This window comes from Pleurodeles waltl, chromosome 4_2 (assembly GCF_031143425.1).
Source record: "Pleurodeles waltl isolate 20211129_DDA chromosome 4_2, aPleWal1.hap1.20221129, whole genome shotgun sequence".
Classification (NCBI taxonomy): domain Eukaryota; kingdom Metazoa; phylum Chordata; class Amphibia; order Caudata; family Salamandridae; genus Pleurodeles; species Pleurodeles waltl.
Window position 1 is genome coordinate 30,648,402 of NC_090443.1, and position 17,934 is coordinate 30,666,335.

General features: G+C 48.3%; 1 protein-coding gene across 4 annotated transcripts in view; it reads left to right on the top strand.

Annotated features, from left to right (window-relative positions):
- Positions 1-17,934, top strand: part of KMT2D (lysine methyltransferase 2D) — a 1,162,185-nt gene that overhangs the window by 1,097,590 nt on the left and 46,661 nt on the right. For all 4 annotated transcript variants that reach the window (XM_069230486.1, XM_069230488.1, XM_069230487.1 and 1 more), the window contains one exon: positions 17,040-17,170. In XM_069230486.1, the coding sequence (XP_069086587.1) occupies positions 17,040-17,170 (131 nt within the window). The remainder of the gene's footprint in view (positions 1-17,039; positions 17,171-17,934) is intronic.

The window sequence follows — 17,934 nt, forward strand, 5'->3', positions numbered from 1 at the left end:
GGCTTGAAGTCAGCGCCACAAATTTTCCCTAAATGTCTTGCCCCTGAAGCAGGCTGTCTCCGCAACAGGGGTTTTCAGGTCTTCCCATACCTGGACGACTTGCTGATAAAAGCTCCTACATTGCAGCTAGCGTCCAAGACTACCAACGTCTGCCTAGAACTATTTCACAGTTTGGGGCTAACAGTGAATTTCCAGAAATCAGTCACTCTTCCCACACGCAGGATAGTCTTTTTGGGTGCAGAACTCGACACCATTGAGAGCAAAGCGTACCTCACACAGGCATGGCAGCAGAAACTGTCCAACTTGGCTGTCAGAATCTCAAGAAGGTGGTTCGTTTCAGTACGACTGTTCAAGACGCTCCTAGGCATCATCTCCTCATCCATCGTCCTAGTCCATCTGGCAAGGTTGAAAATGAGACCTTTGCAAGAAGAGTTACAGCTGCAGTGGACCCAATCCCAAGGATTCTTTGAGGATTTGATAAATGTTACACCGAGGATAGTAGAGACATTGCAATGGTGGTCTCAAGCCAACCATCTTTCTCAAGGACTGACCTTTCTCACTCCAATGACAGACCATGATCACAACGGACACTTCATTGGAGGGTTGGGGAGGTCATCTACAGGACATGCTCATTCAAGGGAGATGGTCGGCCGGGCAAAGAAGAATGCACATAAATCTGTTGGAAATAAAAGCAATTTTTCCCACGGTCAAGGTGTTCCTTCCATGGATTGCAGGTTCATCTGTGTTGGTCCGTACAGACAACACAACAAGCATGTTATATATCAGCAAGCAGGGAGGAACAAGATCTCTTTCTCTCTCAAGAGAAGCTCAATCTCTTTGGGACTGGATCATGCTGCACAACATTTGCTTCAGAATTGAGCACCTGCCAGGTGTCGTCAATGTCCTGGCGGACTCTCTCAGCAGGACGGACGTCAACTGCCACGAATGGGAACTCAACCAGAAGGTGTACGGGACAGCATCTTTCTAGGCTGGGGACGGCCAACCCTGGATTTATTTGCGACCCATCAGAACGCTAAATGCCTATTGTACGCCAGTCGATACCCACTCCCGGGGTCTTGGGGGAATGCTGTTTCGATGAGATGGTCCGGGATCTTTGCATACACTTTTCCCCATCCCATTGATTTCCAGGCTTCTGAGGAAGATGAAGTCGGAGGGTTGCAAGATCATACTCATAGCGCCCAGGTGGCCCAGACAGTATTGGTACACGGAGCCCCTGCTCCTGTCTGTGACCAATCCCATACGTCTTCCTTGCAACCACGACCTTCTCACGAAGAGTCACGGTCAGATTCTTCATCCGGATCCAGCATCTCTGCAATTGCACTCATGGCTCCAGAGTTCCATGAGTTCCAGGGTATGAACATTGATGAGGATTGCAAACTGATTTTGTCCAGGGCACGAGCGTACAGTACAAATAAGATGTACAGACTCAAATGGAAGAGATTGTGTCTGGTGCCTGAAGAACAATTTCCATCCGTTAAAGATTAAGTCGGAGCAAATGCTCTCATACCTTCTCACCCTTTCAAATGCTGGGCTATGTCACGCTTCTGTTAAGATCCATTTGGCAGCTATAGCTTCTTATAGACGCTCGGCGGATATGCCCTTGCTTGGCTCATCCAGAATTATTAAACAGTTCATGAAGGGCCTGTTTCGCACTTTTCCTCCGGTGCGTCCACCTCCGCCAGAGTAGCATCTAAATATAGTTCTGTCTCAGCTAATGAAAGCCCCGTTCTAACCTATTCACAGAGCGGAGCTGAAATACATCACATGGAAGGTGGCAACTCTACTTGCTCTTAAATCCACAAGAAGAGTCAGCGATATACAGGCCTTTACCATTAAGGAACCCTTCCTTATCTTTTCAGACAACTTTGTTCTTCTTAGGACTAACCCGAAGTACATTCCTAAGGTACCCTCATCCTTTTACCTGAACGAGCCAGTAATATTAAGAACTTTTTTCCCGAATCCGTCAACAATCGCAGAAAAGACTCAGCATTCATTAGACATCAAGAGATGCTTGAAATTTTACCTTCAGCGTACTAAGCAGCTTCGGAAGAAAGATCCGCTGCTAGTCTCTTATGCTCAAGGATGGCAAGGGCCAGGGGGGTCACTAAAGCCGCCATTGCCCAGTGGATTGTATCCACCATTCAGTTTTGCCACACAAAAGCGGGAAAACCATTGATTAAGTGCCCGAGAGCGCACTCCACAAGAGCAGTCTCCACATCGGCTGCTTTGTTTCAAGGCATTACTTTTGATATGGATGTCAGGCTGCAACTTGGAAGACTACACACACTTTTGCGCCGCACTACTGTTTGGAATAGTCACAAAGAACTGATTCCCTCGTTCGACAGGCGGTCCTACGTCATCTTTTTCATTAAGGTGAGATCTTTCCTTTAATGTGTAGACATAATTCTATATGCAATAGTCTATAATTGCTATGCAATTTTGTTGGTTATGTATATTTTTTTATGCAAATACAACAAGATTTATAAGTATGTTATTTGGTAATATGTTTTAGAGGATTGCAATGCTCGCACTCACCACCCTCTGCGGGCATAACGTTTATTAGGAGTACTGCTGGCTATTCAGATTCAAGCATGTGAATTTATGAAAGATCCAATACTGGATACGAAAACAAGTTACTTAACTGTAACTACAGTTATCCAGTATTGGTATCTTTCATAAATTCACATGTGACCCACCCTCCTCCCCTTAGAGGCTCGCATTTCCTTCTCAGGTCATAGTCTTAACTCTTGTGCTAGAAAATCGGAGGGAAAGAGCCTCTCTGGAGAGTATTCTAGAGGTTGCTGGTGCCTGATTGGCCAGCAGCCAAGTTTGGGTTCTTTCACAAAAGGACAGAGATAGGCTATATGAGTCATTGGACTAGCATTATAGCCTTTGGAAAAAAGTTTTGGTGCTTATTGCTTTTCATGTACCGTGGGACTTCGACCAGGATTATTCAAGCATGTGAATTTATGAAAGATACCAATACTGGATAACTGCAGTTACAGGTAAGTAACTTGTTTTCGTATATGCACTCTGGGGGCTCCTTAGGGGACCCCCAGCATTGCCCCTACCAGCGTTCTGGGGTTTTCCGGGCAGCCCAAGGTGCTGTCACCCCTCACAGGTTTCTGCCCTCCTGCTGCTTGACCAGCTCAGGCAAAGGAAGGCAGAACAAAGGATTTCCTGTGGGAGAGGGAGGTAACACCCTCTCCTTTGGAAATAGGTGTTACATGGCTTGGGAAGGGAAGCCTTCCCAATCCACTGGTATGCTTTGAAGGGCACATTTGGTGCCCTCCTTGCATAAACCGGATTGCACTAGCCCAGTGACCCTCCTGTCCCTGCTCTGGTGCAAAACTGGACAAAGGAAAGCGGAGTGACCACTCCCCTGTCCATCACCACCCCAGGGGTGATGCCCAGAGCTCCTCTAGGTGGCTACTTGTTTGTGCCATCTTGACTTTAAGGTGGGCAGAGGACCCTGGGACCATCTGAGTGGCCAGGTCAGGCAGGTGATGTCATAGCCACCTCCTGATAGTGGTCACCCTGCTAGGTGACCAATATATGTTCCTGGACTATTTAGGGTCTCCCTCTTGAGTGGGTCCTCAGATTCAACTTGCAAGAATCCTGCAGGACTCCTCTGCATTGTTTACTCCATCTTCTAGCTCCGGGACTGCAACTGGACCCTCCAGGAACCAACAATCTGCAACTCCAGCGACAACTCTGCTCTGCAACATTGTTTCTCCGGCTCCTTCCAGTAACTTCAACATTTTCCTGGCTTTGCATCCTCTGAGGGTGACGAGTCTTCAGCCTCCACAAGAAGCAAGAAGGAATCTCCCTTAGAGTGAAGGAGTCACTCCCCTGCATCTGCAGGCACCAACTGCAACGACGACTGGCAGCGTGGATCTTCTTTTCTCCGGAGCTGCGTGGATCCTGCATCACAGGTGGTGGTCTAGAGTGGTCCCCTTTGTCACCTCTACCAGCTGTATAACTTGGGCGACCATAAGTCCTTGCCTTTCCTTGCAGAACAGTACTTCTGTGAACCGCAACTCTTGCAGCTACCAAGGCTTGTTTGTTCCTCCACCAAGGGATTTTCAGGGTCCATGTAGCCCTGGCACCCAGCACTCTTTCTTGGAAAGCACAGTCTCCTGCCTGCCGCTCCAGCGACCCACTGCATCACGATGGCCGACATGGGACATCACTTGCATCACTTCTCGAACGCCTCTTCTGCTCCTATGCTGCACTGCTGACTTTCTTCGTCTACCTGGTCCTGCATCCACAGAAAAGTGGATAAAGGCTCCTGCCACAACCGGACACTCCAAATGGAGCTGGACTTGGACCCCTTGATTTGCTGCTCCTCTTATGTCATGATCCTTCTTTCGGTTCTTCCAGTCTTGTCTGGGTCTTGCACAAGCCTCTTCCAAAGTCCTGTGGGTTTTGGGGGAAACCAGGTACTTACCACTATTCTTCTGGTCGCTGGGGGGTCACTCTGGTACTTAACTCTTGGGGTTTCTAGTTTCTCCAGCTCCCCGCTACTGATTCCTCTTCCTTGGGTTGGGGACTGCCTTTCACATTCCACTTTTTTCGTACATGATTTGGCCCTACCCTAGGGCTCTCACTGTTTGCTATTGCTTTCACCAATGCCTGTTGCTTTTTATGCTATTTTCTGACTGCTAATGTCTATAAATGTGTTTACTTACTTCTAGATGGCGTATTGCCTATACAGTATTTTAGTATTTGTCACTATAATAAAGTACCTTTATTTTTATAACATTGTGTGGTTCTTTCATGTGTGTAATTGCTGTGTGACTACAGTGGTATTGCATGGGCTTTGCATGTTTCCTAGATAAGCTTTGGCTGCTCATCCACAGCTACCTCTAGAGAGCCTGGCTTCTAGACCCTGACTACACTTCACTAATAAGGGGATACCTTGACCTGGTATAATGTGATAACACCATAGGTGCTCACCAGACCAGCTTGTGACAAAGCCTAAAACATCTTACATTAAAAATGAGCATTTTAAATTATAATTTCAAGAAAGGTTAGTCCATTACATGCTTTAACAGTGGTATACTATTACCAGGTTGGCCACAAAAGGGCAAAGCGGTCTTGAGAACAAACCCATCATCCATAGCAAATGTATTCTTAAAGTTTTGCATCAGTCAAAAGAACTAAATTCATACTTTACAAATTCTACAAATGCAGCAAAAAGAGCATTGCATGCATTAGAAGTAAGAAGAACAGTAATGTATTATATGTAGGAGTCACAAAACTTTAATTGAATTATTTTTTTGATGCACATGTTCTGAGGTGGGGAGGAGGGGGGAAATCAACACTCACTAAAAGTGCATTTTGAACGATGGATCATTCAGTTATGTTGTCAGCTAACAAACAAAAATTATATGGAGGCTACATTAACCTTCCTGGAGAAAGTAATTGCAAGACATATGCAATGCAGCCATATGGTCAACTAAGCATACTTTCAATAACATTGTATAGTCATTTAAGCAAAACCTTAGTCTGTAAAACGCTCTTAAAATACTTAGTTTGAACAACTTCCTCCTCCTCATATGATCTTCCACAGGGAAAAATACCACTACATAATCTTTGCACAGCAAGTGAAGTTAGAAGAGATTTCACGCTTCTAAAGATACCATTTACTTAGTTGCAGGTATGTTTTTGCAGGTTAACGCTCTTCCAGCTTCACTTGCAATCCTCTGACCTGCATGATGATGGCAGAAGTTTAAAAAAAATCTCTAAGATTGAAGTCCCACATGAGGACATTGCGTGTTTACAGTCCACCTCGGAGCAATTTATAGGACTCCATCCATGTCGAGTCTCAGTAAGTTTAAAAACAAAAATACTACAAAGCTACTCTACCTCTAGATGGTGGAATTATGCACAGCTTCGAAATCGGTGATTTTTAAGCTGCAAAACCATGCATATAGGTCCATAACTGGTATCTTTCTGACCTTGGAGACATTAGGGGTGTGCTCTGGAGTTAAGGGGCACCTAAAGAGCACTAACATTTTCATGAGAATGCTACTACTGCCTTTGCTGTGGCTGTGCAAGACTAGTAGTGGTGATGATCTGTCTTATGATCTGAGTCCACCGGCTATTTCACATGCACTCCCAGTTGGGGATGAGGGGCTGTTTCCTGCCTCCCATGTGTAAAGTCTGTTCAGACTCCTATAACAAGTCTTCATCATGAATGCCCGTAATGTCTGTGTGTATGTGTATTCTTGTGAGTTCAGACAGACACCACATGCATGACCTGTACAAGATTGCAGCAGCTGTACAGGGCTGACATGATCCTTTTGGATATGCAGCCAGTTTGCATCTCCTACCCCCCAACCCCTTACAAAAATAAGCCTAAAGGTTTGAGGCAGGTAGCCAGTGCTGTCTTTCAAAGCTCCGTTCCAGGACTGTGGGAATTAGCGTTCACTGGAGATTTCACTGCTTAAAGCTCTGAGAAACCCTCTTGTGCAGGTCAGTAACCTACTGGCCACTGATCTTCAGCTTCCTTTGTGGGTGATCCTGTTGTGGATCCACTACCACTGGAAAATTTTTACTGACTAGTTTGTCACAGGCCTTTAACCCCTTGCCCATCAGCTGAGGGACATATAGCTTGTACTGACCTTCTAACAGCAACTCTTACAACCCTAGTGAACTACAGAACACAAGTCCTGTGCCAAGCATTGTGACACCTCCTAGACCCCCTCCTCCCCCGATCCCCTTAGTCCCTTGCCCCCTAAACTCCTTCCCGCCTGTGAGCAGGAACTCGGCCACCTCTCAGACAGAACCAGGAAGAACCTTGTGATCCTCTAAAATACTTTTGCTTGCATGGTGGACATTTCTTTGCTTGCATGCTGCTCTCCTTAGGCTTTTGGGGATTGCAGCAGTGTGAGTTTGTGGAGTTTGTCATAGGCCTTCTACCCCTAGCTGAGGGACATATAGCATGCACTGACCTCCTAACAGCAACTCTCCCAGTGTGCTTCAGAACTCAGGAGTAGTTCAGTTCCATGTACTGTGACCTCGCCCAGCCATCTCCTTCCTGCTGGGTGGCGTGGTGAGCAAAAGAACGATGAATTAAACCCAGATCTGTGACTGAGGGTGAGGGTTTGAAAGATTTCAGCACTCCATCCATCATCCTTTTGTGTTGCTAAGGTCACCCTAAATAGCCAGGGTATGCCCCCCAGACATGGACGCCTTGCTCATTGTGCCCTTGGATTCAACCTAGCCTGGCTGATGAGGGATGATAGCCCAAAACTGGTCCCAGAATGCTTGTTTCCGGTCCAGGAAGAACCTGTCCTGGCAATTCGGGCAGGACTGTTACCATGGGAAACAGGTTCAAGACTGATTTGCATTGGCGCAGTCCATACCGGGGTGGCGTGGTGAGCAAACGAACAATGTATTAAAGCCAGATCTGTGACTGTGCGTGAGTGTTTGAAAAGTTTCAGTACTCTGTCCTTCATCCTTTTGTGTTGCTAGAACCAGGAAGAACCTTGTGATCATCCAAAATACTTCTGCTTGCATGGTGGGCATTTTTTATGTTTGCATGCTGGTCTCTTTAGGCTTTTTAGGATTGCAGCACTGTGAATTTGTGGAGTACCACAGATACAACGTTATCTACAAATATTTCAAAAGTTTCAGGTGGCCATCATATCAGTTTATTCTGATGTGCTCCTTGAATCCATTTACTAAATCAAAGAACTTCAGTGCTTCCAACCAGACCTGAGTTGCCCCAAAGTCCACACTCCTCGACCTGCAAAACACCCTACCAGGCACAGTAATTAAAACATATTTCCCAGTGCAAAACGTGCATTGTTGTAACTAATTTAGAAGTTCTAGGCAATTATGTGCTTCTCTGTAGATCACTTTTGAATTTAGATTAATTTTTATTACGTCCTGTTGTAGGAAGTTGGCCTGGTGTGTGAGGGGTACCTGAGATACTGACACATTAGTCAGGGTATCCCCTATTAGTGAAGTGTAAATAGTGTCTAGAAGGCAGGCTCTCTAGAGGTAGCTGTGGATGAGCAGCCAAGGCTTATCCAGGAGACATGCAAAGCTCATGCAGTACCACTGAAGTCACACAGCACTTACATACCTGAAAGATAACACTCAGTGTTAAGAAAATAAAGGGTCTTTATTACAGTAACACAGTACCAAAACATTAGTTAGGCAACCCTCCAATAGGAGGTAAGTAAACATACTAAATACGTACACTACTTATCAGTAATAGGCATAAAAAGTGATAGACAATGGTGCAAATGCAAATAGACAATAGTGACCTGTAGGAAGTTGGCTCTGTATGTACTATTTCAAAGTAAGAAATAGCATGCGCAGAGAGTCCAAGGGTTCCCCTTAGAAGTAAGCATAGTGGCAAAAAGAGATAATTCTAATGCTCTATTTTGTGGTAGTGTGGTCGACCAGTAGGCTTATCAGAGGGTAGTGTTAAGCATTTGTTGTACAAACACAGGCAATAAATGAGGAACACACACTCAAATACAATTCCAGGCCAATAGGTTTTTGTATAGAAAAATATATTTTCTTAGTTTATTTTAAGAACCACAGGTTCAAGATTTACAATCAATACTTTAAAAGAAAGGTACTTCACTTAGGTATCATAGGAACTTTGAATCAGCAAAATAGCATGTACAGTTGTGGCAAAAATGGCAATAAGCTATTTTAAAACTAGACAGTGCAAATTTCAACAGTTCCTGGGGGAGTTAAGTATTTGTTAGTTTTGCAGGTAAGTAAACCACCTACATGGTTCAAAGTTGGGTGCAAGGTAGCCTGCCGTTGGGGGTTCAGGGCCACCCCAAAGTTACCACACCAGCAGCTCAGGGCCGGTCAGGTGCAGAGGTCAAAAGTGGTGCCCAAAACACATAGGCTTAAATGGAGAAGGGGGTGCCCCGGTTCCAGTCTGCCAGCAGGTAGGTACCCACGACTTCGGAGGGCAAACCAGGAGGGTTTTGTAGGGCACCGGGGGGGGGGGACACAAGTCAGCACAAAAAGTACACCCTCAGCGGCACGGGGCAGCCGGGTGCAGAGTGCAAACAGGCGTCGGGTTTGCAATGGAGTTCACTGGGAGACCGGGGGTCTCTTCAGCGAGGCAGGCAAGGGGGGGGGGCTCCTCGGGTAGCCACCACCTGGGCAAGGGAGGGGGCCACCTGGTGGTCGCTTCTGCACTGGAGGTCGGTTCCTTCAGTTCCTGGGGGCTGTGGGTGCAGTGTCTTTACCAGGATTCGGGTTCTTAGAAGCAGGCAGTCGCGGTCAGGGGGAGCCTCTGGATTCCCTCTGCAGGCGTCGCTGGGGGGGCTCAGGGGAGTCAACTCTGGCTACTCACAGGGTCGCAGTCGCTGGGGAGTCCTCCCTGTAGTGTTGTTTCTCCGCAGGTTGAGCCGGGGGCGTTGGGTGCACAGTGGAAAGTCTCACGCGTCCGGCGGGAAACGTGCAGTCCTTTAAAAGTTGTTTCTTCTTTGGAGCAGAGCCGCTGTCCTCTGGAGTTCTTGGTCCTTTTAGATGCAGGGTAGTCCTCTGAGGCTTCAGAGGTTGCTGGACCCTGGGGGACGCGTCGCTGTTGCAGTTTTTCTTGAAGTGGGGAGACAGGCCGGCAGGGCTGGGACCAAAGCAGTTGGTGTCTCCGTCTTATCTGCAGGGCTTTCAGGTCAGCAGTCCTTCTTCGTCTTCAGGTTGCAGGAATCTGTCTTGCTTGGTTCTGGGGACCCCTAAATACTCAATTTAGGGGTGTGTTTGGGTCTGGGGGGTTAGTAGCCAATGGCTACTAGCCTGGAGGGTGGCTACACCCTCTTTGTGCCTCCTCCCTGAGGGGAGGGGGGCACATCCCTAATCCTATTGGGGGAATCCTCCATCTGCAAGATGGAGGATTTCTAAAAGTCAGTGTTACCTCAGCTCAGGACACCTTAGGGGTTGTCCTGACTGGCCAGTGACTCCTCCTTGTTTTTCTCATTATCTCCTCTGGCCTTGCCGCCAAAAGTGGGGCCATGGCCGTAGGGGGTGGGCATCTCCACTAGCTGGAATGCCCTGTGGCGCTGTAACAAAGGGGATGAGCCTTTGAGGCTCACCGCCAGGTGTTACAGTTCCTGCAGGGGGAAGTGAGAAGCACCTCCACCCAGAACAGGCTTTGTTCCTGGCCACAGAGTGACAAAGGCACTCTCCCCATGTGGCCAGCAACATGTCTGGTGTGTAGCAGGCTGGTAAAACTAGTCAGCCCATACTGGAAGTCGGTTATGTTTCCAGGGGGCATCTCTAAGATGCCCTCTGGGGTGTATTTCACAATAAAATGTACACTAGTGTAAGGAAATGCCTCCTTGGCATGGTTACCCCCTGACTTTTTGCCTTTGCTGATGCTATGTTTTGATTTGAAAGTGTGCTGAGGCCTGCTAACCAGGCCCCAGCACCAGTGTTCTTTCCCTAACCTGTACCTTTGTTTACACAATTGGCACACCCTGGCATCCAGGTAAGTCCCTTGTAACTGGTACCCCTGGTATCAAGGGCCCTGATGCCAGGAAAGGTCTCTAAGGGCTGCAGCATGTCTTATGCCACCCTGGAGACCCCTCACTCAGCACAGACACACTGCTTGCCAGCTTGTGTGTGCTGGTGAGGACAAAACGAGTAAGTCGACATGGCACTCCCCTCAGGGTGCCATGCCAACCTCACACTGCCTATGCAGTATAGATAAGTCACCCCTCTAGCAGGCCTTACAGCCCTAAGGCAGGGTGCACTATACCATAGGTGAGGGCACCAGTGCATGAGCACTGTGCCCCTACAGTGTCTAAGCAAAACCTTAGACATTGTAAGTGCAGGGTAGCCATAAGAGTATATGGTCTGGGAGTCTGTCAAACACGAACTCCACAGCACCATAATGGCTACACTGAAAACTGGGAAGTTTGGTATCAAACTTCTCAGCACAATAAATGCACACTGATGCCAGTGTACATTTTATTGTAAAATACACCCCAGAGGGCACCTTAGAGGTGCCCCCTGAAACCTTTACCAACTACCCGTGTAGGCTGACTGGTTTTAGCAGCCTGCCACACTCGAGACATGTTGCTGGCCACATGGGGAGAGTGCCTTTGTCACTCTGTGGCTAGTAACAAAGCCTGCACTGGGTGGAGATGCTATCACCTCCCCCAGGCAGGAGCTGTAACACCTGGCGGTGAGCCTCAAAGGCTCATCCCCTTTGTTCCAGCACCACAGGGCACTCCAGATAGTGGAGTTGCCCGCCCCCTCCGGCCACGGCCCCACTTTTGGCGGCAAGGCCGGAGGAAATAATGAGAATAACAAGGAGGAGTCACTGGCCAGCCAGGACAGCCCCTAAGGTGTCCTGAGCTGAGGTGACTCTAACTTTTAGAAATCCTCCATCTTGCAGATGGAGGATTCCCCCAATAGGGATAGGAATGTGACCCTCTCCCCTTGGGAGGAGGCACAAAGAGGGTGTACCCACCCTCAGGGCTAGTAGCCATTGGCTACTAACCCCCCAGACCTAAACACGCCCTTAAATTTAGTATTTAAGGGCTCCCCTGAACCTAGGAACTCAGATTCCTGCAACCTAAGAAGAAGAGGACTGCTGAGCTGAAAAACCCTGCAGAGAAGACTGAGACACCAACTGCTTTGGCTCCAGCTCTGCCGGCCTGTCTCCCCCCCTTCGGAAGAAAACTGCTCCAGCGACGCTTTCCCCAGGACCAGCGACCTCGGAATCCTCAGAGGACTGCCCTGCTCTAAAAGGACCAAGAAACTCCCAAGAACAGCGGCCCTTTTCACCCAAGACTGCAACTTTGTTTCCAAAGGAGCAACTTTAAAACGACTGCGTTTCCCGCCAGAAGCGTGAGACTTGCAACTCTGCACCCGACGCCCCGGGCTCGACTTGTGGAGAAACAACACTTCAGGGAGGACTCCCCAGCGACTCCGAGACTGTGAGTAACCAAAGTTGTCCCCCCTGAACCCCCACAGCGACACCTGCAGAGGGAATCCCGAGGCTCCCCCTGACCGCAACTGCCTGACTCTCAGATCCCGACGCCTGGAAAAGACCCTGCACCCGCAGCCCCCAGGACCTGAAGGATCAGAACTCCAGTGCAGGAGTGTCCCCCAGGAGGCCCTCTCCCTTGCTCAGGTGGTGGCTACCCCAAGGAGCCCCCCACTTGCCTGCCAGCATGGCTGAAGAGACCCCTTGGTCTCCCATTGATTCCTATTACAAACCCGACGTGTGTTTGCACACTGCACCCGGCCGCCCCCGTGCTGCTGAGGGTGTACTTTCTGTGCTAACTTGTGTCCCCCCTGGTGCCCTACAAAACCCCCCTGGTCTGCCCTCCGAAGACGCGGGTACTTACCTGCTGGCAGACTGGAACCGGGGCACCCCCTTCTCCATTGAAGCCTATGTGTTTTGGGCACCACTTTGAACTCTGCACCTGACTGGCCCTGAGCTACTGGTGTGGTAACTTTAGGGTTGCTCTGAACCCCCCACGGTGGGCTACCCTGGACCCAAACTTGAACCCCGTAGGTGGTTTACTTACCTACAAAAACTAACAAATACTTACCTCCCCCAGGAACTGTTGAAAATTGCACTGTCTAGTTTTAAAATAGCTATATGTGTTTTATTTGAAAAGTATATATGCTATTGTGATTATTCAAAGTTCCTAAAGTACTTACCTGCAATACAAATGCTTAACACTACTCCTTTGATAAGCCTACTGCTCGACCACACTACCACAAAATAGAGCATTAGTATTATCTCTTTTTGCCACTATCTTACCTCTAAGGGGAACCCTTGGACTCTGTGCATACTATTCCTTACTTTGAAATAGTGCATACAGAGCCAACTTCCTACAACTAGCATCAGTGTGCATTCATTGTGCTGAGAAGTTTGATACCAAACTTCCCAGTTTTCAGTGTAGCCATTATGGTGCTGTGGAGTTTGTGTAAAACAGACTCCCAGACCATATACTCTTATGGCTACCCTGCACTTACAATGTGTAAGGTTTTGCTTAGACACTGTAGGGGCATAGTGCTCATGCACCTATGCCCTCACCTATGGTATAGTGAACCCTGCCTTAGGGCTGTAAGGCCTGCTAGAGGGGTGACTTATCTATGCCATAGGCAGTGTGAGGTTGGCATGGCACCCTGAGGGGAGTGCCATGTCGACTTAGTCATTTTCTCCCCACCAGCACACACAAGCTGGCAAGCAGTGTGTCTGTGCTGAGTGAGGGGGTCCCCAGGGTGGCATAAGACATGCTGCAGCCCTGAGAGACCTTCCCTGGCATCAGGGCCCTTGGTACCAGGGATACCAGTTACAAGGGACTTACCTGGATGCCAGGGTGTGCCAGTTGTGGAAACAAAGGTACAGTTTTAGGGAAAGAACACTGGTGGTGGGGCCTGGTTAGCAGGCCTCAGCACACTTTCAAATCATAACTTGGCATCAGCAAAGGCAAAAAGTCAGGGGGGTAACCATGCCAAGGAGGCATTTCCTTACATGACCCTAGGGGGAGCCCAAACCATATACTAAAACAATGGAATGCGAACACAGGTCCCTCACCTAGGTAAGTGGAATGTGTAGAGGGGAGCTGGAGGTCCTGGAAACCCCAAAGATAAGTACAACAGTGCCCCCAGCAACCAGGAGGAAAGAAGTAAATTACTGGATTTTACCCAAACCACCCAGAAGGAAGGAAAAGAAAATGCAGCTCCCAGACGAGACTGCGAGAACTTAACAGTGGATTCCTAAAGAGGAAGACCTGTGAAAGAAGGGGGCCAAGTCCAGAAGTCACAGATGAGCCTAGGGAGAGCAGGAGCTACTACCCACCCAGCTGTGGGTGCAGGAGTTGGTCGACGGTAGGACGAAGTCGAGTCAGGAATGCAGCCCTGGAGCAAGTGAAGAGTTCCTGGAGGATGCAGGTGATGTCTCATGCCGGATAGATGATTGCACTCAGTCAGTGGCGTGGAAAAGCCACCAACAAGCCTTGGCAAAGGCAGAAGTCGCAGTGAAGCAAAAGTGGAGCTGCCAGGAACCAGCAAGGTCCAGGAGGACTCAACCCATGAGGGGCAACTAGGGGGACCCTCAGTAAGACAGAGTCCACAGAAGAAGAGGCAGCCCCTACAGGAGACCCACTGGATGAGGAATCAGGAGTCGCAGAGGAGCCCACGCAGCACAACTGGAGAAGGGTCCCATGCCGCAGGAGAAGCACGCAGAGGGCTGTACATCGCAGGAAGGAGTGTTGGGGCCAGGGGCTACACAGAGCCTGAAGAGCCCTTGGAGGAGATGCAAACAAGCCTTGGTAGCTGCAAGAGACATGGTGCATGTGGGTACTGTCCTTCATGGGAAGGCAAGGGCTTACCTCCACCAAAGTTGGACAGCTGGCAGAGAGGACCAAGAGGACTACTCCGGACCACCACCCGTGATGGAGGATCCACGCAGCTCAGGATGAGAGGAGATCCACGCAGCCGGTCATCATTGCAGTTGGTGCCTGTGGATGCAGGGAGTGACTCCTTCACGCCGAGGAAGATTTATTCTTCCTATTCATGCAGACTGAAGACTTGCCGCCCTCAGAGGATGCACTGCCAGGGAAATGTTGCAGAAGATAGAAGGAACCGTGGAAACTGTTGCACGCAGAGGCTTTGTTGTGGATGCAGATTGTGGGTTCCTGGAGGGTCCTGTCGCGATTCTATTGGCTAGAAGTGGAGGTTGCAGAGGAGTCCTGCTGAAATTTTGCAAGCCAAATCTGAGGACCCCCCTCCCCCCCCACCTAGAGAGAGACCCTAATAGCCCTGAAAGGGGGATTGGTCACCTAGCCAGGTGCCCACCTATCAGGAGGGGACTCTGACGTCACCTGCCTGACTGGCCACTCAGATGCACCCAGAGGTACCTGCCAACTTTGGATTCAAGATGGCAGAACCAAGGGACCCTCTGGAGGAGCTCTGGGCACCACCCCTGGGGTGGTGATGGGCAGGGGAATGGTCAGTCCCCTTACCATTGTCCTGTTTCGCGCCAGAGCAGGGACTGGAGGTCCCTGAACCGGTGCAGACTGGTTTATGGACGGAGGGCACAAAATGTGTCCTTCAAAGCATACAAGTGTTTTGGGGTGGCTACCTCTCCCAAGCCATGTAACACCTATTCCGAACAGTGGGGGGGGTAATGGGTGAATAAAACTTTTTGTCCTTCCTGGGCTTGAGCCGTTCAAGCAGCAGTAGGGCAGAAACCTGTCTTAAGGTTGGCAGCAGCCTGGACTGCCCGGAAACCCCCAGAAGGCTGGTAGGAGCAATGCTGGGGTCCTCTAAGGAGCCCCCAGAGTGCATGGAATCATACTTCCAATACTGGAAACAGTATTTGGGAATGATCCTGACATGTTTGATACCAAATATGCCTAGTTTCGGAGTTACCATTATTTAGCTGGACATAGGTAGGTACCTATGTCCAGTACATGCATAAAATGGCGTCCCCGTACTCACGAAGTCCAGGAAAATGGAACTGGAGTTCGTGGGGGAACCTCTGCTAGTGCAGGGGTGCCCTCAGACACAGATACTTGCACCCTGCCGTCTGTGCCTGCCATAGGGATGACTTACAGTGACCTGATGCAGTGACCTGTTGTGAAAGGGTGCATGCACCTTTTTCACACAGGCTGCAATGGCAGGCCTGCAGATACACTTTGCATGGGCTTCCCATGGGTGGCATAATACATGCTGCAGCCCATGTGGATCCCTTGGTACCCCAGTGCTCGGGGTACCATTACCATATACTAGAGACTTACATGGGGGCACCAGTATGCCAAATGTGGGGTGAAAATGGTACAAGTAACTAAATTAAAAGGGATACCGAATAATCACTGGGGTCCTGGTTACCTGGATCCCAGTGAACACAGTCAAACACACTGACAACAGGCAAAACAAGCATTTGCAATGCAATAGGGTCTCTCATTTCTCCGAGTTAGAGCTATTAGCAGTTGCAAACTCCCAACCGGATTTTTCTTGCCATATTAAATGGAAAGACACAGCGCGATTGCGCTGCTAAAGTTTACTTGTAGTGAAACCTATCGGCAGAAGTGCAATTATCTATGTAACCGGTAAACGTGCAATTATCTACGTAACCAGCAAAAGTGCAATTAACTATGTAATAGGGTCGATGTTATGCAAATCGCTCGACTTCTGCCAAGCGAGATCGTGCTGCGGAAAAAATATAAAAAGTAGTCCACAAACCTGATGGGAAACAGCGAGCCTCGCAAGTTTTCAGTTCCTGGTCGCTGCGCTCAAAGAGGGCTAACTACCGGAAAGGGCAAGACGTATGCGTGCCTTCCACTAATGAAAGCAAGCAAATTTTGAAAGGCAAGCCCACGAACCATTGAAAGACACTGACGTGACATGGACGGGGCTCTGAGCCCTTTTCTGACTCCTAAAACGTCTCGCAAGCGCATGTGACGCATGCTCGACCCTAAAAATGGGGGTAACCATGCCAAGAAAGAGGGTACTTTTCTACACCTTTCCTAAAGTTAAGAATTGTTAACTAATGTGTTATGTTGTTTCTGGGCTTATAATCCCACAACACCTCCTGGGATAAATCTGGACTAGCTCTCGACATCACTACTCTGAGAAAGCCATGTGCTCAATTGGAGTAAGGACATGGTCTTTTAGTGGGAGTGTATCAGAATTGTAACCCAACAGTCTAATACTTTAACTTGTAATTGTCTTGGGACCCTAAGAAAAGGTCCTACACTATTGTGTCCATATTGAAGAAATTGTGAGCAGTCCCAGCTAAGGAATAGCCAAGAGATCAGTAAGATCCAAGTTGTGCTGCAGCATTTTAAGATGATTTCAGAGTCTGAGTGTGCTTGCTATACCGATCAGTCTGAGCAGTGATCACTATGCAATTTGAAATGTATGCTTACTTTAAGTTTTCGTTATAAGTGCTTATGACTCGGTTGCTTGTATATGTGGCAGTCAAAATACTTTTCTGCAGATCCCAGTCTTTTCACTGAAGGAGTAATGTGAATTGTTTTTTTCTATTCTTTTTTTTCACTTAGTTGCCCGGGGTTGAGAACTGTCAGGATTACTTGTTCCGCTATGGAAGGCATCCCTTGATGGAACTGCCACTTATGATAAATCCTACTGGCTGTGCGAGATCCGAGCCCAAAATCCTTACGCACTATAAACGGTGAGCGTCATAGAAGACGGTGGGTGGGGGCTGGTATGGAACAATGGAAGCAGGAATAACAGCACAAGATTAGTCTTGTTAATGGGGCTTGTGGGGGCGTAAAGTTGTGCTGCAGTAAATTGTGTTCCCTCCAGAGGCTTTATTTGTGCTTAAGAGTTGTTGCATTTGTACAAGTGTAGGGTTTGCTTTGTTTTTTGTTGTGTCCTGGTGAGTTCTCCCTGATATTCCTAAGTGGAGGAAGGTCTCCTTTTGTGGGATGGTGGAAGTTAAACATTTAAATGTATATAGTTTTAATATGGAAAAAATGAAACCCGAAAACATGACTCTGGAAAAAATTACACTTCAAGTATACTCGAAGGTGTGTTCATTCATACGTACTTGGAAGAGTCAGGCAATTAATTTTCTAATCACTGATGATGGATCCAGTACGCTTCTGCCTTTTTAAAGACTATTCCTGGCTCTTCTATTAGACAAATGTTTTTTTTTCTTGTTTGTCATTCCCGGACGTCTCTTCCTGCAGCACCATTGCTATTGTTTTTTATTGTCTTCTTGCAAAAGGGGCTGACCAGCAGGAGCCAGTCTTCCTCAGCATGAAGAGGCGAGCTTGGAAAATAGTAGGAAAGGACTCCTGCATTATCCACAGCCACTAACAAGGCACAGGTGCTTCCTTCCTTCTCAGCTTTATAGGAGACCGGGTCTGACACCCAATGGAGATTGAAAAATGAAAACCATGGTAGCCCAGCTTTTCGCATTCAATACTGATC